Raw genomic sequence first — 26,146 nt, 5'->3', positions numbered from 1 at the left:
TGAGACTAAGACTAAAAAACAAGTGTTCATCACAGTGTCAATTACAAGTCTCAATATCACAGTCTTGACCAATTCCTGATATTAATCACTACAGCCTACTTTTGATACTGACATAACATTTCCATTTGTTCATGACGTGCACCATTTGAGTTGACCAGGCTGGAAAACACCTGGCTGTGACACAGAGAGAAACTCCTCGCCCCACCTGTTCTTCCAGCCCCACCCGGGGCCCAGCAGGCTCCTTCGGGTTTTTAAGCAGCACGTGACTCATGTGATCTGGCATTTCAAGCTTGCCATCTTTCGTTGTGCATCTCCTGTTCCTTCTCCTGACTCGAGCAGAGTAGCTGTGCTTTTTTATTTTATTTTATATATATCCAGGTCTGATCTCTAACTTAAGGAAAACTACTGACACATGGCCTCTGCCTGGACCGAGGAGGAGGCCTTTGTCTGCTCGGTGTGCCTGGACACCCTGAAGGAGCCGGCCACTCTGCCGTGTGGGCATTCCTACTGCCTGGCTTGTATCCAGAAGCACTGGGACAAAGGAGACAGCAAGGGTCGGTACAGCTGCCCTCAGTGCCGGCAGGTCTTCACCCCTCGGCCCTCGCTGGCCAAGAGCACCGTCCTTGTCGAGGCCATGGAAAAACTCAGAACAAACAGCCTGAGGCAAACTCAGACCCCAACGCCTCTGCCATCGATGCCCATCTACCTGGAGGTCCTGCCAGATAGACAGCAGGGCGCCATGTACCCTCAGCTTCCCCCCGTGGAGCCCAGAGTTTGCCCTCAACACAACCGACCCCTGGACCTGTTCTGCCACCAAGACAGGGAGTGTGTGTGTGAGGTTTGCTGCCAGTACGGACACAAAGGGCATCATGTGCTCAAACCAGAGGAGGAGAGGAGGGAGAGACAGGTAGGCACTATAATACAGTACTTCAGTTCATACTGTGCTGTTTTTTTTCTTTTTTTTTAGGTGAATGTGTTGTTGCAGGTGCAGCTTTTTCATCAACATGTAGGCTACTGTAACTGAACTTGAAATACTTGTAAAACAGTTGTCCTGCTGTGTTGTTGACCTGTTAGATGTCAAAGTGGTGTTTAAAGGGATAAGACTTTATGATGTGCCAAATAACTAAATCTAAACCTTGGATTGTGTATCTGTGTGTGTGTGATAGAGAGAGCTCGTGCAGATGCAGGCAGAGGTTCAGAAGAGAGTTCAGGAGACTGAAAGGAGGCTGAAGGAGCTGCCACATGCTGCTCGCCAACACAAGGTCAGCGACTGTTACAACTTCTATCTTTGTACTAGTTTGTAGATCTGTTTGTGAATAAGAAAGGAGAACGGCTCGCACACCACAGGGCTCCAATATGCAATATTCTTATGTTTCCGGCTAAGCACCTGTCCAAAGTTTTTTGGCACAGATGTGCATGTGGATTTTTCTTTTAGATCTGTTTGTGACACACCTCCTTCCTCCTTCCTCCTTCCTTGCTTTCATCCTCCTCTTCCTCCTCTCCATCTGCTCCTAGGCCTTGGTTCAGGCTCTAGGACAAGAGGGCACAGATTTGTTCTCAGAGTTATCCAAGACTGCGAGCGTAACGGGCGCCCAGGTTGGCGAGCTCCTCGGCGCCCACGAGGCGGCTCTGGGCAGCCAGGTGGAGGGGCAGATCCACAGACTGGAGCAGGAGGTGGCGCAGCTCCGCTGGAGGAGCGACGAGCTGAGCAGGCTGGCGGACATGCAGGACCACGTCTGCTTTCTGAAGGTAATTGGAGTTCAACAGGAGTGTTACAGGGGCTGACTGAAATCTCACAGGGAAAACGAAACTTAAAGGGATAGTTCACCCAAAATTAAAATTTCACTCATTATCTACTCACCCTCATGTCGACTAAGGGCTGGGAGAAGTTTCAGAGTCCTCCGTGGCTTCTCTGAGTTACAGCGGGTCTCGGCGTAGCAGTGCATGTCCATATACTGTAACGGCTGCAAATGGATACCAACTGTCTTCGTAACAAAAAGACACACCAAAAAACATCCAAATACCTCCATGCTGCTCGTATGTAATGTCCGTCTTGTATTGAAGCCCCGAAATGCGAAATTGTCCCGAAAGAAATTAAATAAGTCTACATTTCAAGCTTGTTTTGTAGCGGAAGCTTCTCGAAGCTCCTCTTCCAGGTTCGTCAAATTTGGACGAACTGGGAAGAGGAGCTTCTGCTACAAAACAAGCTTTAAATACAGACTTATTTTTTAAAAATTTCGGGACAATTTCACATTTCAGGACTTCAATACACCAATTCGGCGAAATAACCGTTAGTCGAGCAGCCGCCATTACTGCGGTGACAGCTCCCAGTCAGGCAGCGATGGGTTCTGTGCGTGAAACGGGCATTTGAATGCAAGCGCCAAGAAGTGGACCTTTTCTCTTCTGTAAATATGTCTAGGAAGGCTGGGAGGACATGTGCCGTCCTCGACTGCTCTAATATCAGCAAAACACAGCCCCTTACTTCAGGAGGAGTGTCCGTGTTTAGACCGTAACGTTACGTACAGTGTGCAGCAGCAGCAGCAGCAGCAGCAGCAGCAGCAGCAGCAGCAGCCGCCAGCGATGCAGTCACAGCTGACCTGTACAACCTGGCTACTCTCCCTTCTCACCGTTACCTTCACATCGTGGTAAAAGTGGATGGTCTGTGAATGTCTCACTGATCCCTTCAATATGATGTGATCATGGTCGTCTAAAAGCTGGTGTAAAATATGTCCGACCCATCCGGAGCTCAGGTAATTTTGACCATAAAAGAGACCTGTAATTGACGTTTTTTCTGGTCATCGGAGGCCAGCTGATCAATAAAATGTTCTTGAATATCTAAAACAAAGCACAAGTTGTTGTTTTTATTCATGTAGCCTGTCCACATGATTAAATATCCCGCTGCTGGCTTGCTAACGTCAGCACGCATAACGTACCGGTATGTTATTGTTTATGATACAGTCTCTTATCTCCCTGTTACTCTAATCCTTCCTGCTAATCGCTCAAACAAATGATTAATTCCTAAATTAATATTGGTATTCATGTAAGATACCTTAATCAGTTACTGGGGGGCACTAAACATCACAAATGCAGCCTATTTATGATGCTGCCATAGAGAATCAGTTTACTATGACTGACACATGTCACCGCAGCAATGGCGCCGCCGCAAGATGGCAGCATACACAAATCGCTCACCGAATTCGTGTATACAAGACGGACATTACATACGAGCAGCATGGAGGTATTTGGATGTTTTTTGGTGTGTCTTTTTGTTACGAAGACAGTTGGTATCCATTTGCAACCGTTATATGGACATGCACTGCTACGCCGAGACCCCCTGTAACTCCGAGAAGCCACGGAGGACTCTGAAACTTCTCCCAGCCCTTAGTCGACATGAGGGTGAGTAGATAATGAGAAGATAATGAAATTTCAATTTTGGGTGAACTATCCCTTTAAGGTTCATGATCAATAAAATGAGACGTTTGGTTTAACTTTGTAACTGTGTCTCATCTGTTGTGTAGAACTTCCTCACCATGGAGCCTCTGGGTCAGACGGGCGTCTCAGGGGAGTCGGTGCTCAGTCAGGAGGAGGCGGTCGTGGCCTCCGTCCGCTCGGCCATGAAAGAACTGCAGACGTCGGTTCAGGAGCTCTGCAGGGCCGGTCTGAACAAGATCGTCACGTTAGGTCAGTCCTGCTCTGCTCTTCCTTTTCTTCTCATCTCCTCTCCTCTTCTCTTCCTCTCCTCCCCTCCTCCTCCTCCTCTTCTCTCCTCTTCATCTTCTCTCCTCCCTCTCCATCTTCCTCTCCCTTTTCCACTTCCTCTCTCTCTTCCTCCTCTCCTCTTCTCTTCCTCTCCCTTTTCCTCTTCCACTCCTCTCCTCTCCCTCTCCATCTTCCTCCTCCGCTCCTCTTCATCTTCCCCCTCTCCCTCTTCCTCTCCATCTTCCTCCTCCTCTCCCTCTACCTCTCCTCTTCGTCTTCTTCCCATCTTCCTCCTCCTCTCCTCTTCATCTACTGTTCATCCTCCTCTCTTCTTCCGTTTCCTTCTCGTCTTCATCTTCCGCCTCCTTTCCTCTCCATCTTCCTTCTCTTCTCTTCTCTTCCTCTCCATCTTCCTCTTCCACTCCTCTCCTCTTCATCTTCCTCCTCTCCCTCTTCCTCTCCATCTTCCTCCTCCTCTCCCTCTTCCTCTCCTCTTCGTCTTCCTCCCCTCTCCGCCTTCTCTCATCTCCTCTTCATCTTCCTTCTCCTCTCCCTCCTCCTCTCCTCTTCGTCTTCCTCTCCTCTTCCTCTTCTTCTCCTCTCCCTCTTCATCTTCCTCTCCTCTTCCTCTTCTTCTCCTCTCCTCTTCATCTTCTCCCCTCTTCCTCTCCATCTTCCTCTCCCTTTTCCTCTTCCTCTCTCTCTTCCTCCTCTCCCTCTTCATTTCCTCTCCATCTTCCTCCTCCTCTCCTCTTCATCTTCCTCTCCTCTCTCTCCATCTTCCTCTCCCTTTTCCTCTTCCACTCCTCTCCTCTCCCTCTTCATCTTCCTCTCCTCCCTCTCCATCTTCCTCTCCCTTTTCCTCTTCCACTCCTCTCCCTCTTCATCTTCCTCCTCTCCTCTTCGTCTTCTCTCCTCTCCTCCTCTCCTCTTCGTAATCCTTTCCTCTTCTCTTCCTCTCCTCTCCTCTCCTCTCCCTCTTCCTTTCCATCTTTCTCCTCCTCTCCTCTTCATCTTCCTCCTCTCCATCTTCATCTTCCTCTTCTTCTCCTCTTCATCACAGTGAATCAAGGCCCCGTGGCTTCAACACCAAACGGTGCAGCAGCCGACACTTCGACAGCTGATAATCCTCCTCGGGCCGATGCACAGAACACAGGTAGGGAAACTTAAACCCATCCAGCGTTTTGACTCTCGTCAGACTCGTTTCTCACAACTCATCCGCCTTCGTCTTCTACAGTGTATGAAATGACCACAGACCCTCCACCTCTGCCGCCTCCACGAGCCGAAGGTAAGTTACCGAGTACCGACAGCACGACCTGTCAGTGGGCGTCATCAAAACGAAAACTAACAGTCTTGAAGATGAAAATGTATAAATGTGACGCTGTTTTTGTCCTTTTCCCAGGGTGCAATTCTTCATCCAAATATCCAGTTACACATCCCGAATGTGCTCAAGGTAAAAGTACGAGCACCTGCCGCACTACATGAAAAAGTTTCTCTAATATTACATGTAGTTAATGTCTTTTTCTTTTTTTTACCTTTTTCACTTTGTTACCACCTCTCTCTGGACGTGAAGCTTCAGCGCCACCTCCACCCCTCCCTCACCGTCCTCCAGGTAAATGCAAAAGCTTTAAAAACTGCCTGCGCATAAGTATTTGTAAACTACTTGAGGTGTAAAAACGGTTGTAAGTATTTACAGATCGATATTGTTACTGCAGCACAAAATTATAGTGTCTTCTATAACAACTGTTAATCTTAAAGGGATAGTTTAACATTTTGGCAAATTGGCCCATTGCCATAATCCCTATAGTTTTAGCAGTAGGTTTGTTACCTTTAATTGTCGGTGCAAGCTGTTTTTAGAACAGCGGAGCAGAGCCGCGAGCTGCTCAGAGCTACGCTACGGAGGCTAATGAGATTTCTTGGTTTCCCTCATGAAACTCATCAAATACACAATCCAACAACTCCAAAACATGAGGGAATGAGGGAAACCAACTCTGAGTAGCTCGCGGCTCTGCTCCGCTGTTCTAAAAACAGCTTGCACCGACAATTAAAGGTAACAAACCTACTGCTAAAACTATAGGGATTATGGCAATGGGTCAATTTGCCAAAATGTTGAACTATCCCTTTAATTATCCTAAAAACTAATTAACAGTAATGTAATTTGCTTTTATGATGTATATAATTTGTTTTATGTTTTTTAAGGTCATATTAACCAAGGTTCCACAGTGGCGGGGCCTGGGAATCCACAACCAAAGTCTAGAGAAGAACTGATAAAATGTAAGTCCATGTGTAAATCCACTATATGAAACAGAAGAGAGAAACCACAGAGTCAAAGCCCTCGGGGTGTGTCCAGAGTGTTGGCGTCATCTATACATCCTCTCTCCCTCTTTAGTTCGCTTTGAACCCACCATGGACCCTAACACGGTGTATCGCCACATTCAGCTGTCAGACGGAGGTCGCAAGGCCAAGATGCGAGCTGAAAACCTGAACCCACCCGACCACTCTGAACGCTTCCACTTCTGGAGACAGGTCCTCTGCAGAGAGCCGCTGGCTGGGAGCCCCTACTACTGGGAGGTGGAGTGGACGGGCCAGAAGGTGGATCCCTTTACATTTTAAACAATATAATTTTTTGTTATTTTCGGTAACACTTTACAATAAGGGTCCCTTTATTAACGTTAGTTAGTACATTATTAAGCATTAATATATAATGTGTTAATTAATGCTGAGTAATGCATACATAATGATAACTAATTACATTATTCAACCTTTATCCTACATGATTTATTAACTAACTTTGAGTAGTAAACATTAATTAACTTCTTACTAATAGGCTACATTAATTCATGTGTTTCCTAATCTTAAGTAATACATAATAATGATTGTTAATATATCTGTAAACAGTTAATTAATGTTTAATAATGTACTAACTAACGTTAATTAAGGGACCCTTATTGTAAAGTGTTACCTTGAATTCATATTTTAATTGTCTCACAAAATCCACTCAGTTCTTTTTTCATGTCCATATGTCCTGCTTTTATGTCAGCGCGGATAGCATCTAAGCTAGCTTGCAGGACATCCATGGGAGCATGCACGTTAGCTTCACCTGAATCAACTTCTCCTGTCGCCATATCCTCGTTTTCCTCACTATTTGGACTCGTTGTGGTCTTAGCGTTTCTTAGTTGGTATTTCCCCATAAGAAATCACAGATATAGACGTATTAGTTACTCTAAAGCAGGGGAAATGTCGGACTGTTCTGGGAACTCGCGAACTACACCACCGACCAGATCGCCGCCATACCCGGAAGTCCTCGTTATTTTCATATTTTACATAAAACATAAAAGGAAAAAGGCCCACAGCAAAGGTTTGGCCACCCTGCATAGTGAGTACCTACTGTAGTAGCCCCCACTTTGGAAACTATCACAGTGTGTAAATACTAAATATCTTGTCTGATATCTTGGTCAAAGTTACTATCTGAGAGCTCAAGTCTCCTGGGTTTCCCATTCTTTTACAGGCTGCTGCTTTGTTTCCCTTTTTCACTCTGAAATTGTAGAAAACATAAATAATACACTGGTATTGTTCAAAATATTGCAAAAGAGTGTTTCATGTTTAACTTTATGCCCTTTGGCGATCATTTTTGTTTTCCACTTGCTTAACTGTTCACAATAACAGAAATTCTGACCCAAACTTTTGTTTATGTTTTTCTTTCAATAGATGAATGAAAATCAATTCAAATTTGACAACAAAATACACAACTTAATGTCTCGCTTTTGTTTGCTAATCTGTTTTTTTTTTTTTCCGTCCCACCATGCAGATCACCGTTGGCGTGGCGTATAAGGAGATGGAACGTAAAGGCTCGGATGACAAAAGCCGACTGGGCCACAATCCCATGTCCTGGAGCTTGTACTGGTCCGGGAGCGGCTTCTCCTTCTGGCACGATGGGCAGGAAAAACTCCTGGGTTCACCAAAGACCAACCGGATCGGCATCTATCTGGACCAACATGAGGGAACTCTGGCCTTTTACAGCATCACCAACAGCAACAGCAAGGCCGAGCTCATCCACCAGCACCAGGCCCAGTTCACCGGCCCGCTGTACCCCGGGTTCAGGTTCTGGGCGGGAGTCGGGGCCACAGTGACTGTCTGCCAGTTGGATTGACTTTTATATGAATGATGGGCTGTGTTGTTTGTTTTAAGTTAACCTGTTTGTCTGACTTTTGAAATCTGAATAAGGAAGTAAATGATGTCTTTCTCTTGAAATGACAAACAAAACTGTTAAAGGGATAGTCCAACATTTTGGCAAATTTGCCCATTGCCATAATCCCTATAGTTTTAGGAGCAGGTTCCTTTAATTGTCGGTGCAAGGATTGCTTGGGAAACCAAGAAATTCCATGAACCTCCGTAGCGTAGCTCTGAGCAGTTCACTTTCCTGCTCCGCCGATCTAAAAACAGCTTGCACCGTGATTAAAGGTAACAAACCTACCCCTAAAATTTAGGGATTATGGCAATGGGCCAATTCGCCAAAATGTTGGAATATCTCTTTAGGGAATGTCTAGTTTTCACAAGCACCTTTAATTGATCTGATCTAAATCTTCAGAAATGCCTTTGTAACTATTTACAGTATATGTATAAATAAAGGATTAAAGACCACATTTAATTGTAATCCCTTGTTTTTTAACATTTTTAAAATGCACATAAACATCTCTTGAGTATGTTTGAATGTTAGGGTAATATAGGTCCTGCTAAAGGAAAAACTAGAGCAATGCATCGGTCTGACTAGTCCTCACTAGTCTGACAAATAGTACAGTAAGACCTACAGTAGGTATTTAACCGGGTTAAATACCTGGGTCTTACTCCATTGTTAGACCGATGCGTTGTGAACTGATGAAGCCCCTTTGATAAGAGACGAAACATCTTCCTAGAAAAATACAAGTTCAGTTGCCTTTGATTCAATTTGTTGCCCAGAGATAACGATGACCTGGATGAATGAAAATATCCATAGACAGTCCTATTGATCTTATCATGACTCCTACATCTCGGTGACCTGGATGCTTCTTATTCCCAGCAGGATTGTTAGTTTTCCCACACAATGACGGAAAGAACCATTTGACCTTCATTGGTCTTTTGAAAAATACTTTTCTTAAAAGTCATACATTTTTTAAAATCTTTATGGAACTTGCACTGATTTTCAACTCCTCACTCCCTCTTGGAGTAAACAACATTTTTGTCAGCCTTTTCTCTTCTATTTCAAACACTCATACTGTAAGCGTAACCTCACTTTGCCGTGCTGTGCTATTTAACTCAAGTAATTCTACACTATTCATAGGAGGACAATGAAACTCATTTTACAGCTTGCCCCCTGCTGGAGTTGTTGTTGAAGAGGTTTCGAAAGATGTAATGAACACTGGGCTTTCTGGGTGCAAAATTTCTTTCTTACATTTGAGATTTGATTTGATTTTTTAAATAGAAAATTATAGAAAAAGCCGGCAGTATCAGCATGGACACAAACCTCACTCTCAAATCACACTAATCCTCTTTAAAACAGGTCTATGTGACAGATCGCTCCACAATAAAGAATTTAATGCGTTCGTAAACACAGAGCAGCGACGCTATCTTTGTGTACTGATGGGAACTTCACATAACATGGAGAAGTTGCCTCGGAGGGAAGATGATACCTGACCCACATCTGTCTACAACACAAAGCCCCGCAGGGTGTGTCTGAATAACCCCCCACCTCCCACCCCTCATAACGAAAGGTATACAGGTGTCAAGGTATACAGGTGTAGAGGAATGGAGGCAGAAAAGGGTGGAGTATAAAGGCAACAGGGAGGAGCTACTTACAGCCACATGAATAGAACTGATAGGATCATATATGTGTATATATAGGTGTGATGCTTGACGGTGCATCAGTCTGTCAAACCTCTTGCTCCTCTTGAAGCCTTCATCTTAAGTCGTCAACGTAACCATGCGAGGTGAGACTAGATTTACTGAGACAGAACAGAGATGCACATGCAGAAGACGTAAGAGAGAGATTATCTGCTGTCTTTCTGAGTGCTTATGCTCTTCTTCTTCTTTCAGCTTTCCTACTGCTGTGTCTGCTGGAGTCGGCGTTGGTCCGAGCCAATGATTACTCCTGGGGCGGGCCTGGCAAGACGGCGGAGAGCATCGACCCCAACACGGAAAATGGTGAGATTTATTTTTAAAGTCAAAGGACACACTCACGGTGTCGTTTGGACTTATCTGATAACGGCATTATTAAGGCCTTAACCTGCCCCATGATGGGATATCGGTTCACATCCAGGCTTCGTAATCTAACAGTGACAAATTACTGTATTTTATGTTATTTGTTTGTTTGTTTGCTTTGTCTTGTATGTTAAGTGTGTATGTGTATGAGAGTGGACCATTTTTCGAGTCCATAATAAAGATTATTATTGTACTTAATCTGATCTGCATTGGCTTTGTCAACTTTTTGAATGACTACATTATGTGTGTTTAGTGTGTCTGACGGACCAGGCGTCATGCGGCTGTTGTCTGATGCAGCAGAAGATACACAGGATGAATATGTATTTTAACCAGACTCTCAATGCTCTGGAGGCGGAAATCACAAAATCAAACACCATCCTCAACAACATCAGAGGTGAGACACGTGCATGTGTTACATTATGTATAGTATATGTGGCTTTACATCTCCAGAACCACTCATATTTCTTTTCCTGTTGCATATTGTCCAGCCAGTCGAAGTGCCTTCTCCGTCGCTCTGACCAATGAGAAGAGTATGAACTGCTTCGGCCCCTTCCGCGACGACAAGATCATCCCCTACAAACACGTCTTCATCAACCTGGGAGGCGGCTACAGCCCTGACACGGGCATCTTCATCGTTCCCCGCTCCGGCGTCTACAGCCTTGCCCTCACCGTCTACAGCGACGCCGGCTCTCCCGGCAACAGCCTGGCCGCCTGCGCCGGCCTGCAGGTGAACGGCCAGGTGGTGTCGGGACCCAGAGAGAGAAATATGCAAGACCAAGAGGACAGCGCCACGATCGTCGTAGCCCTGCACCTGAGGGCCGGGGAAACGGTGGCTGTCAACTTGCCCATCGGATGTTTCCTCTGCGATGACAGCAGCCACTACAACACTTTCACCGGCTTCCTTCTGTATGCTACTGACTAAGTTAGGGTTAAATGTAGCTGCGCGCCCTAGAATAAATCTATCTAAAGTGACAGTTGTGCCATGTATCCACTCATCTATCTGATTTTTGTACTTGCTTTGTCTTTTTAAGTCCAAGTGCATTTCCAGCCCTTTCACACATCATAAATCAAACGTCAAAAATATTGTTACTGATGTCCATGTCCTGACTTTCCTTACACCTAATATTATACGTCTAATGTCTCACATGCTTTCTTTCTTGTGACTGTAAATCTTACAGTGAATAATTTTGTGTGATGGAAATATGTGATTTGTAAAATGACAAGATAATAAATCAGGATTTTGAACAAAATAACAACATTGTGAGGTGTCTATTTTTTAATATCCACTAAAACACATGTCAGTGTAAAGATAGTAGTCCACTGATTCAACTTTGCAGAACTATAGCATTGTCAGAGTTGCGATCAGAGGATTAAAAAAAAGCCAAAGAACAAATATGCCGCGTCTTTCTAAACCCACAACACGTATTTCTTTCATATTGGGACTTGCAGCCTTCATTTGTTGCAGCTTCCCCTGGAGCCATGCTAACATGACCCCAACTTCTTCACAACTTAACAACTATGGTCAAAACTAGCTGAGCTATTACTAACATGAGGTTACCGTAGGCTACTTCCAGGGAAATGGACAGTTGCAAGATGACAAGAAGTTTCACATAGAAAGATCATGAGGGAGCTGGCTAATGACTAATTTGAGAGTTTATTTCTTAAAGGGATAGTTCAACATTTTGGCAAATTTGCCTATTGCCATAATTCCTATAGTCACAGGGGTAAGTTATTTACCTTTAATTGTCAGTGCATGTTGTTTAGAGATCCGCGGGGCAGAGACGCGAGCTGCTCAGTGAACAGAATTGAGGTAACGATACACTGACCCCTGTCCCTCATCAAACTCATCAAATACACAATCCAACAACTCCAAAACGCTCTCGTGGACAAGTTGTGACCTGCACATTCACCACGCTCCTGCACTGACGTAGATGAAAAAGAAGGTGCACCGAGTTACCACTGCAAACAGATGAAGAAAATGGTTTCAAAAATAAGATAATGCCCCACCACGCTCTTGATGGAGCAATGACATCCATGTTGACCTCCATATACCTGCCAGTCTGATCACATTCCTATCAGCTATCGCTAATTAGCAAACGTTTACATGATAACCTGCTAAACTGAGATAAAGTTTATTCATGCTGTATGTAGGTGAACATGCTGGCTCAAAGCATTGTTGGGCCTACACAAATCCAGCCTCACAGAGCTGCCAACATGGCTGTAGACCCTTGATCATAATGACTAATCATCATGGCCCCTAAAGATTTGGCTGAAGAGACTTGGCTTCCACACACAATAGACACAAAAGGCAGAAACAGTTGGTGGTGTTTTGTCTCATTAAAGTCTCGAAGGAATTTCTTCAAATTTGGCATAGACATTCACTTTGACTTAAGAATTAAATCTAAAATATCAAACATTAGAGTTTGGTGGTTAATGGTCAAGGTTCAAAGTCACTGGCACCTAAAAACACTTTTTTGACCAACCCACAAATTCATAGGCCAATAATGACACAAATGCCTACAGGGATGAAGTCGTAACATTTTACTGCGAAAGGTCAAAGGTCAAACTTCACTCTGACATCATAATGTTCTGCAAAACATTCCTCAACATTGTGATTCCTTATTATTTCCTGAAACTTAATTAAGCATTCAACTAAGTGGTAATGCAAGAATACAACAGGTAGTTGGACTGGGCTGATTCACCATGAACTATGCAAGTCCAGTCGCTTTTTTTCGGTCTTTTGCTAACCCTCCTCCCTCCGCACCTGGCCATGTGCATTTGTTTTCAATGAAGCCGACTAGAAAGTAATGGTAGTAGTGGTGGATAACGTTATATATCATACGTGTTACAATGTGTGTAGTTTTATCTTTATCATAAACGAGGTATGTTTGTGTGGAGGTGCGGCAGAGGCGAGAGCTTGGACACCAGGTCACAGGCGCCGATCTTGCAAGGTTGGTTTTCGGCGAAGAAACACTACGTTGAAGGCAGAGAGCCTCCATTCTCTCTGTAACAAGCCATTTTACCATGTACTCCTAAGCTGTTAATAATTTAAATTTAAAAAAAAGCATAGTTCCTCCTTAATAACACTGTGTGTGTATCATCTATAAAAATCTATATAATCTATATTCCTCATGTAGCTCTATCAACTGTTAATGTCTGGCTGCTAATGAGAACACTAAACTCTGCACAGTGTACACCTCATCTCAGGTGATAGATGATACCTAGCTGGCATCAACAACACAGCCAGGGCCCTGAAGGGTTTGTGTTTGCCTGCTTGCGTGTGAGTTTTAGAAAATGAGGGCCCCTAGTGATGAAGAAATACATCTCAGGTATAAAGTTATAAAGCCAAATGGGGTGGACGATAAATTAAAACAAGGAGGAGCGACGCTGAAAGAGGAGGAATAAAACTGAAAAGGTTACAAGGGAGGGGCACCCCCGCCCCCAAAAAAATATATACCCACGACTCTTGTCTTGCGATTAGTCTGCGCACTTTCCATTCTTGTGAAGCTGTGGTCATTTATCAGCATCAACATGAGAGGTGAGACTAGATACACTTGAATAATTTCTAAGATGGAGATAGTTGGAGCTTCATAGAGAACTGAAAAATCAGAGATTATAGTAGTAGTTCAAGTTACAACTGTAGGCTACTTATTAGGGATAAAAGATTAATTGGCTCAAGACAGTTAAAAGAAATAAGTAAAAAAGCTTTTATTCTGACTTAAGTGGTTCATAATTTTGCTCTCCCCCCCCTTCAGCTATTGTACTGCTGTGTCTGCTGCATGCTTTTGGTGGGAATGCGCAATATTCCTGGGATGGACCTTCCCGGACACCACCGCAACCACAACCAACAGAACCTGATAAAAGTGAGACTGAGGAGACCGTTCAGGAAATAAGTCAACATACAGTTAAGTCAGTGTGTCTGTCTGCACAAAGTTTAAACTCTAACCTGATGTACTGTGTGACCTTGTGTACATGCAGTGTGTCTTCGGGACCAAGCGTCCTGTGGCTGCTGTCTGATGAAGAGAAAGATAAAAAGGTTGGAGTGGTACTTCAACCTCACCACCGAAGCACTGAACACAGAGCTGGCTGAAACAAAGATGGCCCTCAACTATATGAGAGGTGAGCGACACACAATCCAGGAGTCTGTGCACAGCTAGCACAGGGCCGTTGTATAGGGGAGAAAGGTGATGATAATTCTAGGGGCCCAGCGCCCAGTGGGGCCCATAAAAAACCCCAGTAGTCTAATCTTTGTATGACTGAATTATTCTGCATAAGACCCTGACTGATACTCATACACTGTAAAAACTCATCTTTCCAAGAATATTTGTCTTATTTCTTGTCCAAATGTCTCATTTCTAGTCAAAGCTAATCTCTTTCCACTTAAAATAAGACTCATAACCTAAAAAATAACTTGTTTTTAGATCATTTTCACTTGTTTCAAACAAATTTTCACTTGAAATAAGTAGAAAAATCTGCCAGTGAAAACATGTTTTTTGTGCTTGTAATAAGGAAGAAAAACTTGTTCCACTATCAAATTGTTTCTACTTATTTCAAGTGAAAATATACTTGAAAGGAGTAAAAAAGTGTCTAAAAACAAGCTACTTTTAATATGATGTTTCTTATTTTAAGTAGAATGAGATTTGTTTTGACTAGAAATTACATTTGGACTAGAAATAAGACAAATATTATTGGTGAAATACTTGAGTTTTTGCAGTGTAATGCTGCATTAGCATCAAAACAAAGTAGGCTAAATAAAAAATGATAATACATACGTAGTCTAAGAAAAAAAAACTGAACTGGAAAAGTTAGGGGGAGGGGCCCACTTTAGTATTCTTTAAGGGGGCCCAGAATTCCTAGCAACGGCCCTGAGCTAGCATCACCAAATCCTTTTTCTCTCAAGTCCTAACCTGACGATTTTGTTTCCAGCCAGCCGCAGCGCCTTCTCCGTGGCGTTGAACAATGACAGGATCCTCAAATGCTACGGCCCCTTCGATAAAAACATGGTCATCGTCTACAAACATGTCTTCCTCAACCTGGGTGACAGTTACAACATGCACACGGGTATCTTCACCGTCCCCCGCTCAGGTGTCTACAGCGTCGCCGTCACCGTCTACACCGCCTCTGCTCCTGGTACCGCGTCCATAGGCGCCGAACTGCAGGTCAACGGCCAGGCGGTGGCCATCATCCGCGAAAGGAACGACGGCGACGGCGACGACAGCTCCAGCGTCGTCGTGGCCTTGAAGCTGAGGGCTGAGGATCAGGTGGCTGTGATGCTGCTCAAAGGATTTTCTGTCTGCGATAACGACAGCCACTTTAACACTTTCACCGGCTTCCTGCTCTACGCCATTGACTAAGATGGCAGTCTGGTTTAAAGTCAGCTAGACAACATCTTTGTGTGGAGACAGTCATGACTTGTAGCCTCTAAACCCAATGTAATGCTGAGATCATGTTCCATGAAATGCCAATATCATCCTTTGAGTAATAGATTTTTATCAGGACTCATTGTGCAAGCTTTCAAACCTTTAAAAAAAAACTGCTTTCGTGTCTTTCTCATACCATGTATCAAGTTTCTTGTTTGTCCTAGCTGTTGATCTTCAACTCACTGAAATTATTTGATGTAAATTGTGATAGAAATATGAATCTGAACTTTAACAACAAAATAAACCAGACTTCTGCTGAAAAAACCTGCTGCCATTGTCAATTGTTTCCATCTCCAACACTGAAACATAAGATGAAGAGAAAAGTCTACATTAAAGACATCTGGTTACAGTAACATAACTTTTTTTTTTTTAGTTATACATGATAAAGGATTTTATTGTAGATCCTCAGTTACGCTGTATAATTATACTGTTCCTTTCTCACATGGACACCATATCCATCCACACACAGACAACATAAAGATTATAATATATCCAGTGTGACGACAGTAACAGGTTGTTACAATACCTCATATAGATTGTGGACTATTATAAAACATCTCTATCTGTACTTAATAATTAATTCTGGACTCAACATATCTATGATGAAGCAAGAGAGTGCTCTATTACATATATAATATTAAAATACTGCAGCAGGTTCTAGTAAGATGAGTGCAGTTAAGCATTATATCCAATATTAAGGACAAACACAGAGAAGCTTTAGTGATTTTGTACATCAATTAAACCATAATATAGCTCTTCTCTAACTTTCTTTGTGTGTTGATGAGACTGTCCAGGCGCCTCTCCCCAGACAATACATGATACCCGGCCCAAAGCCCATGAGGGTGTGCGTGTGTGTTGATATTAGAAAGTGAGAGCACCTGGTGGTGATGACGATTAAATATCCTCAGTGATACACTTATAAAGGCAGACGGGAGCAGATGATTAAAAAGAAACAAGGAGGAGCGATCTGAGAAGAGGAGGAATAAAACCAGGGAGGAGCACTGGGAAAAATAAATATCCATTACACCTTCCTGATCAGTCCATTGCTCCTTCCATCCTTTCTGAAGCCGTCGCCACTTAACGTCAACATGAGAGGTGAGAATGAATATATTTACAGAGGTAGCAGTGGTTCAGATATAAAAAAAAATACAATGGCGGACATCTAATGCAAAGCTCTTTCTGGTGGTACTTGCCTCTTGCCTTTGCCCCCACCCCAGCTATTGTACTGCTGTGTCTGCTGCATGCGGCCCATGCTGATTTCTCTAATCCCTGGAATGGACCGACCCTTGAGGCGCCAGAAATGTCATCAGACCCCAACACAGGCAATGGTGAGGAATTGTGTTGGGTATGTAATCGGTATAGTGCCTGCCTGCGCATGTTTTTTTTTATCTTCAGTGTGTGTTTATGTGCGTGTTTGTGCTCAGAGTGCGGCGTGGACCTGGGTTCTTGTGGCTGCTGTCTGATTCAGCAACAGTTGAACCAGATGAAGATGGACTTCAACTCGACCCTGACCAGGCTGGAGAAGGAATACCAAGAAACAAAGCAATGTCTCAGCAAGATCGAAAGTGAGTGACAGAGTGCGGACGATCAAGTCATCTGAAGGGAATCGAACCTGCACACACACTGTAAATCTTTCTTGATGTTTCTAACTTGTCTTGTCTGTTCTCTCCTTTTGTATCTCCAGCCAGCCGCACTGCCTTCTCCGTCGCTCTCTTCAATTTTGTTAGGTTTCAATGCTTTGGCCCATTCGCTGTGAACACCAACGTCATGTATAAACACGTCTTACTCAACCTGGGTAACAGCTACAGCGTGGACACTGGTATCTTTACCGTCCCCTGCTCCGGTGTGTACAGCATCGCCGTGACCATCTACAGCGACGCCGGTTCTAGGGACAGGGCCCTGGCTGCCTGCGGCAATCTGCAGGTAAACGGCCAGGGGGTGAGCGTTTCCAACGACCAAAATAAAGACGACCAAGAGGACAGTGCCAGTATTATTGTGGCCCTGCAACTGAAAGCTGGTGATGAGGTGGCTGTCAACCTGCCTGCAGGCTGCTTCCTCTGTGAATACGAAAGCTACTTTAACACTTTCAGCGCCTTCCTGCTTTATCCTACTGAATAAATAATGGAGGACGGGTATATTGGTTTTTATACCAACTCCTTTCCCTACTAACAAGGTTAGAGTCTGCTAGATCAAATCTGTCTGAGGAGTCCTCACCTCATCTCAATCTGCTCTATTTGAGGGAAGCCAAACTTGAAAACTTACAAAGAGTATGTGTGTTCTGTTTCTTGCTGAATTAATGTTGTGTGATGCTTCAGAGAAAAAAAAACTAGACACCAATTCAACATGTAAACTCACAATAAAATAAATTCTAAACAAAGCCAATGGCATCATTATTGATTAAAAAAACAAAACAAGTATGTAAGTATTCATGTGATGTCACTGAAAAAAATTGTTGGCAAAATGAAAGTACTGAAATAACACCCTTACTCTGCTGTGTGATTTTAGTAAATAACAGATATGAACATTTAAATAAAGCACTTTCTTTACAGTTTTGGTTTCTCTGTGTATGAAATTAAAATGAATTCACCAGCCAGGTGAAGGAGAGTACATAAATAAGTGTAGATTATACAGTAGTCAGTAGCAAGAATATAGAACTTATGAAGTACCCTGAAAGACACACAATGCATATGATTTTTTTTAAATAAACATTTCGGTTACACATTGTTGGAAAACTACAGTCTTCAGTCAGATATCCAATCCAAACACGTATATTTAACCAGAAATGTAAATTGTAAGAATTATTTTCTATCTCCAGTGAGAACAGTGCCAAAATTCCGTCACAGTTTTCAGCTTTTTTCTCAAATCAAATCTATGCTTGAGGCCAAAGGCTTCAGGCTACTTTATCTACTACTACTTTCCGCTAACACACCCATGTGTCTAAAACTGTTGGAAGTTGAGCTGCATTGTCATTGTACAGTCGTGGCCAAAAGTTTTGAGAGTCACACAAGCATTGGTTTTCACGAAAGTTTGCTGTGTCAGTGTTTTAAGATGTTTTGGTCAGATGTTACTATGGTATACTGAAGTATAATTAGAAGCATTTCCAAGTGTCAAAGGATTTTATTGACAATAACATGAAGTTTATTGAGTTTCTTGGATGATTTGGAGAAGCTGCCCGCGGAGGATGTTTTGGTACCACCCTTTATTCATGGCAGACTGTGAAAATTAATATTTGGGTCATTCTCAAAACTTTTGGCCACGGCTGTAGACAATGTTGTGTGTCAAGGCTGATCCCACTGTTATGGAGAACATGAATTTTACTAAATCAAAAGAGGGCCTGACCTACTGTGAGCATGTTATTGTTTTAAGTTCAATTTACTAATTCGTGCATTCATGTTCAAATCAAAATTGTGTTGTGATTAATAGTCTAGTGTGCTTTGTGTATTCTATTGTGGATCAAATTTTCCTCTGAGGGACAATAAACTCTGAATACTCTGAACCACACCCATTGGGAAGCAACGAGGTAATATTACGACACAAATACGTGCACGCGGAAACAAAGTAGCGCAAGCAACACTGACATGGTATCACCTGTTAAGTTGATGTGACGACATGAAACTATACCAAATCATGCCTTACTTTGACATCCAGGCAGCAGGCACAACAGCACGGGTATTTATCTGGTGTTTTTGTGGTCACCAACAACTCATGGGGGCAAAACTGCTCCACTGCATCAGGAGTTTGCTAAATTTGCCTGTCTGCACTGCAGTGTGGTGCTGCAACATGCTAACTGACAGATACTACAAAATCTTTGTAGAGCTGAGCAGAAACTTCAGAGTTGTGTTCACCTCAGGGATCAGCAAGAGAGGTGAAATGTCTTCAAGAACCTATACAACTGACTCCAGTGGACCTAGATTCAACTTTCTCACACAATTTTCTGGCAATCCTGAGCCCTAAAAAATAGCGAAAACCTGCACTAACATAAAAAATATATATTGAATTTATTGGGCAAAGGATGACATAGGACACGTTTTGGCTCTCCGCTTTCCTCATATTTTTTTTACGCGAGTGCCGGTTTGCATTATTTTCTGTTTGTGTTAATCTTTTGGAGTTGTGCAGATGTTTCTCACTTTTCTTCAACACTGAGCTCTATGACTGCTTAAAATTTTATCTTACACTATTTTGCACCCGGATACTTCATGTGTGCAAAGCAGACGTAAACACCTGATACACCATGGCCTCCATCGAGCAGATCAGATTATGAAGAACCAGGTCAGCTGACTTGGGACTGCACACATGCAGACAATGCATTGCCCCAGGAGCAAAGAAAGCTTTTAAAAGCCCACAGAGTAAACACCCTGTTATCTAATATGACCAGAGGAAAAACAAGGACAGATGACTGCGCAACTTCAGGTTACAAACAACCAGTGGAGATAAATGACACCGTGACCAGTTGCCCTCACCGGTGACTGGCATTATGCTTTGAGATTCATACAGTAAATGTGTTACAAGAGCAAAACCCCATGAATAAACCGTGTCTGCTCCTGCATTGTCGTTCTTTCACATAATAGCACAAAAGCCACCAAGCTGATTTTCCTATAGAAATCCTATGCATAGATATACAGTAAAGTCCTTCAACTGGTCCAAGCCAACCGACCAACATTTCCATGCTTAGCAGCACCAAGCCAGACTGAGAATACTTCTGTGGCAGTAAGTCAAAATGGATTTTTCTATTTGATTATTCTGCGGTGACTTCACTTGGCTCTGAGTTTTTGAGCCAACTTTAGCAACACTCCACATCACGATAAGATGGCTGCCAACTTCTGTTTTTGTTTGACCTGTGCGACACGTCCTGCACCAACAATTTCTATCTCTTTTCTCAACTGCCACTAAAAAATAAAAAGAACGATGGCACCTCCTAGTTGTTCCCAATAAAGGCTTTGTGTGCTGTTCTTGACCAAATATTGTGACAGAAGAACACAAAATCAATTAATTCCCAATGAATTTGGAGTGAAATTGGCCAAGTACCGAACTACAATCAGTGCATCTAGGTTTCCAACAGCATCCAAAAGGAAAGCAACTATGGGAAAACTTGGTATCACTTCACTCGAGTCATCCCTCTGTCTCGGCATGAGAACCGAGCAACATTTTCTATTGTTGTGGGTTCTAGGTCTTTATCAATGGATCCCCAAATCTTTCCTATCAGCTTCCTCTGTCTTCTCATCTGCAGACCATTGTGCCCTCAGGGACCGGACAACAATGTTCACCAGCTGGTGTCCTTCTGGAAAAAAACGGCAACCAGACACCACTGTCCTGATTTAAGGTATTATGGCGGCAACAATAAGGTGCTGAAAGATGCAACAAGATCGATGCTTGTTCTTTTACGCTAAAGGAAAACCATCTATAGTGCTGTGTTACCAGCGATGCACTTGGTTATCTTGGTAACAGGAGTATGGATGCTTGGCTCTTAGACCAATGTGATCGTGTATCTGTGTATGTGACGAGGGGGAGGCGGAGCTTGTATCCCTCACCTCCTCAGGGGGGAGGATCACCTGGAACTGCATCAGTAAGAAGCTAAAAACCAACGCCTGCTTAAAAACTCTGACTCTCAGTTTCACAAACCCACGACAACTTGACACAGTCTTTCAGAGCCAGGACAGGGAGGAGCAAAAAAGAAACAGTAAGTTTGATGTTTCTATCTTTTAACAGCTCTCATCAAACATATCAATTAAAAGACAAAACAGTCCAAATTTATCGTTCAGATTGTCAAACCACCAACCAATGCAATAGCCTTGATGAAGTTGTGACAAATTACTTGGCGCTGCTTTTTCCTCAAAGCACAGTTATGGGGGTAGGCATCACATTGGTTGTGTTATCTGTAATTCCTCTTACTTTTAGATTATTTTAACATTTATATCAATTACTTGTTATTTGATGTGCTAAAAAAAAAAAGAAAAAATTTGCATTAAGTGACTTCTGTGGTTAAAAAAATAATCTCCTCGTTACTCGCACAAGATTTCAGATGCTAGATATTTGTATTCTTAAGATTGGTTAAAGGGACAACGAGGAGTTTTGGAAAAGCGAAGCGTTTTCACACTACATTTATGAGCCTCCGCGCGCACCGTAAAATTCTTTGACCGGCGCAAGATGGACTCATATTTTCATTCATCAAGAACTAAAGTTAGAGGTTCAAAGAGATTCACATACCGTCGTAGTTCCCACCATAAACGGCGATTCGGCTGCGTTATTCTCATGACTCGCTGCAAAACCGAAAGTAAGGAAACGCTGGTCGGCTCGACCAGCATTTCCACCACCACTAATAATAACAAAATAACGATAGAGACAAAACGATATATTTATTGAAAATGAGCCCATTAACAAGTGTGGGTAGCGGAGATTCATCCACATTAACGTGAGACTTTTTTATAACCAAATAGAAACTCCTCGTTGTCCCTTTAATGCTGGGCAGATATCTAACCTACAATACACAGGTGATTCCTTTGAGCTTGGTAAGCGCTGACGATCAAGACCTGTTTAGTTAGAATTCAAAACCAGGGTATCTCTTGGTTAAAAGAAAATGTTCTTCTAGATGAGACTTCAATATGACATAAACATTTAAATTATCATATCAATAGTTCAGTGTGGATGTTTACCTAAATTAATTGCATAGTGGATGGAATTGGATCGTTTGTGATTGTCGCAACACTGAAAACAACAGTGTATTTCTGTCCAGAGAATCCAAACGATTAGCTGAAAGTGTGCACAGTCCAAGAGGTACCATCCACTCGACCTTTTCACCTTACATAGAAAGTAAATATATATTATAGAAAATAAAATATTAACTCATATTTAAACAAATTTAACAGTTTCAAACTTTGTGTCAGAAATTCACCATTAAATGCAACACACAGACCCCAAAAAGATGATGTAAGATATGTAGCTATGTCAAATGAAATCATATAAATTATCATTATGTGTTACAGTTTACTTACTTCCATTTATATTTACTTTACGGAGGCCTTAATAAAAACTATTACTACAACTACCTCCTGACCTGTAGCCCTTTTCAGTGCATACAAATCCATGATTGAACCTGTACTGTACGTCTGCTTTTCAGATGCCTGTACTACCAGCTTTGTTCCTGTTGGGGTCGCTGTTTCTCTGTGGTCATGTTGAGGCCCAATCCTCCACCACTGAAATGCTGAAACAAGCTGCACGTAAGGCCACACAAACTGCAACATTTTACTCACTTATGCACATGGTTCATATAATCCTTTGTACGTGTTTCTTCTTGAGGTTTTGCAACCCAAATTTGTGTTTTTTTGCAGACAAAACTGGAATATTAATATGTAGTTAACCCCTGCTTAAATTTAGCTCAGTTATACACCTCTGAACCCAGTGTTGTGACCTTCTGTACCTTCTCTCCTTTCTCACCACTCCTTCACCCTAACCCAGTGCAGTGGCAGGGGCCTCTGGCCTGTGACACGTGGGACTGCGACTGTACTTTCAATCGCCAGCGTGGATGCTGCTGTGGCGCCAATGACTTATTCCAAATAGAGGAGGAGACCTTCACAAGGATTGCGCATTTGTGGCACAATGTCAGCATGCTGAATGAGAAAGTGCACGAAATGACTGGTAAAGACACTTTCGCTGATGGATGGGGCACTTAGACCAACATGCACAGCAATACACACACTAAATGGATGGTGGATGCTGAGCATTGTTGTACAATAAATCTGTCTCTCTCTTACTTGCAGATCGTGTGAAGATCGCCTTCAAAGCCACCATGGACCCAAATGTTGCCGTTGTAATTCCTGGATCTAATCAACTTTGCTTTGGTCCTTTTAACACTAATGTGTCAATCCCCTACGGCATCGTCGCTCTCAACGACGGCATGGGATATAACCCCACTCTGGGTAGGAGACACACACACAAAGACACACACCTTATTATCCATAATTGTAAAGGCGACTTGCACTAACTTGTGTCCTTCACCCTCCAGGCCTCTTCACTGCCCCCTGTGCCGGCATTTATAGCTTCTCCATCACAGTCTACTCATCTGTGGAGGAGAATATGCGCCTCTACCACAAAGTAAACAAACCACCTTGACTTCACAGATATCTGATTTCAGAACCCATTCAGCTAGTTTATCTATGTAGAAATAGCTCTTCATTTCTATAATAATTCTTTCTGTTTTAATTTTTGCATTTGTTTGATCTGTAGGTGCAGCTGATGCGAAATTCTGAGCCGACAGCCAGTGTGTGGGAGAACAATCGAGAGGACGGTGAAGACAGTGCCACTCAGGTAACAAGTGAACATAAGAATATTTTGGTTGCTACATATCTCGTGATTAAATATTGCAATTACGTATCTGATTGAACACTGACTCTGTGACTCTGATCTGATTGCATATAATGTCTATGTAAAACATGACACTGTTTACTGTGCATGTTCTCAGGTTGTGGTAATGGAGCTGCAGCAAGGAGATCAGGTCTATGCAGAGCTGATGTCCGGGAGGAAGCTCTGCGAAGAGCTGCAGTATAATATCTTCACTGGATACATATTGTACCCTTTAAGTCAAGAGTATTAAACCAGTTTGAGATCCGCGCTACTGAACGTCTCTTACTCCAGGACCTTGCTTGAAAGAATCCAGTTAACCTTGCTCAGCTGACATCATCAAACTAGCAGCTTTTGACCCACCAGATGTAGATGTGTGTGTGACAAGCCCCATAGACCCACTCTGCAGTAGAAATAAACAGGACAAGTCAAACATACGTAGACTTGTGCAATGAAAGATACTTCATGATGTTTTTTTTGCATTGCATGGAAACAGAAGTTTTGATAATGTTTGCATCATTAAAAAGGTATATATGCTAAAAGTACAGTGATGTTCTGTGTACAGAGGAAGTGTGAAACTGTTTTGGTTTGGACACAATAAAAAAGTTTGACAGGTGAGCTAGATTTATTTTTTAGTTTGATTTTGTATTTTAGCTCACTGGACACACACACACACATACACCAGTCTTCCATGAATGGAAACAGGTAGCAGTCAGAGGCTTTGATATAATTTGGGAATGATTACAGTGGATCATAGCACTGCTGCTGCTGCTGCTGCTGCTGCTGCTGACATTTGGCCTATTACAGTATTGTGTAACACTGTAAACAAGTGCCTTTCATGGAAGCTCATTACAAATGAATATAAACCACTGCCAGGCTGAGGAAATTCTTTCAGTTGAATAAACACATGATGTAGGAGCAGCTTACACACACAGGTAGTACGCACACAAACGCACACACACTATGGGTTTAGACATACCAGTCATTCCAGCAAAAAGCTTCTATGTGGATCCATGGTGCTATTTTAAAGGGATAGTGTGACGTTTTAGAAACAACAGGATTTCATTTCCTTACGTAACAGTTAGATGAGAACATTGATAACGCTCATATCTGTTTTAGTGGTACAGTATGAAGCTTGTTTAACTCTGACGAAGAAACAGAATGTATCTTGAATATATCTATATGATATTATCAAATTTGCAATTTCTGGCAAAGCATCAAGTCAAGGTCTTCAAGGAAGACAGCAATGATATAAATAAAGCTACAAAAATGTAATATTCTGCTAAATTGTTTTATTTTCTATACGCTATGCTGTGAGATAGCATGTAGGAAAGAAAATTTCCCATAGTTGCATAAAAGTCAACCTCTCTATGGCAAAAATAATTGCATAAATACACAATAATAATAATAATAAAAGAGATACATATGTGAACATCTGACTGAGGCAGATTACATGAGAGGAACACACATCAGTATGAGATGGGAATGAATGATCATGAGGCAAATTTTCTTCATTTCCTACATGCGACATGTGATTACACATGTACACCAAAGACTTATGATGCCACCTTATTTATAAAGAGTTCAGAAAAGAGAAGTATTTGGTAAGTAGTTAGAAAGACATAGTTTTTATATTAATATTAAAGGGATAGTTCAACATTTTGGCAAATTGGCAAATTGCCATAAACCCTATAGTCATAGCAGTAGGTTCGTTACTTTTAATTGTCAGTGCAAGCTATTTTTAGAACGGCCGAGCAGAGCTACACTACGGAGGCTAATGGGATTTCTTGGTTTCCTTCATCAAACTCATCAAATACACAATCCAACAACTCCAAAATGCTCTGGTGGACAAGTTGTGACCTGCACATTCACCACGCTATGAGATAATAACAGAATGTTACAAGACAGAGTTGTTTTCGAGGCAAATGCAGAGACTGCTTGCTGAAAAACTGCCCGACAGGAACGCTCATCAGTGGTTTTGCATGAATTTACCTCTAAAACAACTCTGTCTGGTGGACATTCTGTTATTATCTCATAGCGTGGCAGTGTTGTTTTTGGCAGGCATTTTAGATTTAGTCTTAGTCTTAGTCTTTTTGACGAAAATACTTATTAGTTTTAGTCAATTTTAGTCATTCCTATATGTGATAGTTTTAGTCTAGTTTTAGTCGACGAAAACTCAACAAGGTTTTCGTCTAGTTTTAGTCAGTTTCAGTAAAAAAAAAAAAAAAAAGTCTTTCAACAAATTAATTCAATAAAGGAATGGTTTTACACATAATGTTTCCACCCAATGCCAAATACTTTATGGTCTAAGGATTATGCATTAGCCTACACACAGATAAAGTGGTAACAGTAGTGCATTCAGTTTTTTTTCTGATGGAGTGACGGCAGGTGTGTTGAGCAGAATGTGCGCTGCATGCCAGGTGGTGGACGTGACCACACAAGGATGCAGCAGTGTTGCA

At 42.4% G+C, this 26,146-nt stretch overlaps 1 protein-coding gene across 1 annotated transcript; it reads left to right on the top strand.

The window, feature by feature from the left end:
• Positions 1-412: 412 nt before the first annotated feature.
• ftr86 (finTRIM family, member 86) lies at positions 413-8,246 on the top strand (the record flags this gene model as incomplete). Its single annotated transcript, XM_083985591.1, has 10 exons — positions 413-907; positions 1,167-1,262; positions 1,516-1,749; positions 3,519-3,681; positions 4,763-4,855; positions 4,937-4,987; positions 5,102-5,152; positions 5,899-5,973; positions 6,089-6,291; positions 7,508-8,246. 10 exons carry the CDS (start codon positions 413-415, stop codon positions 7,847-7,849), a joined length of 1,803 nt encoding a protein of 600 aa, XP_083841717.1. The 3' UTR covers positions 7,850-8,246.
• Between the last annotated feature and the right edge of the window lie 17,900 nt (positions 8,247-26,146).

The sequence above is a fragment of the Trachurus trachurus genome (genome assembly GCF_905171665.1).
Source record: "Trachurus trachurus genome assembly, chromosome: 13".
Lineage (NCBI taxonomy): Eukaryota > Metazoa > Chordata > Actinopteri > Carangiformes > Carangidae > Trachurus > Trachurus trachurus.
This window is presented reverse-complemented; position numbering and strand designations above follow the sequence as displayed.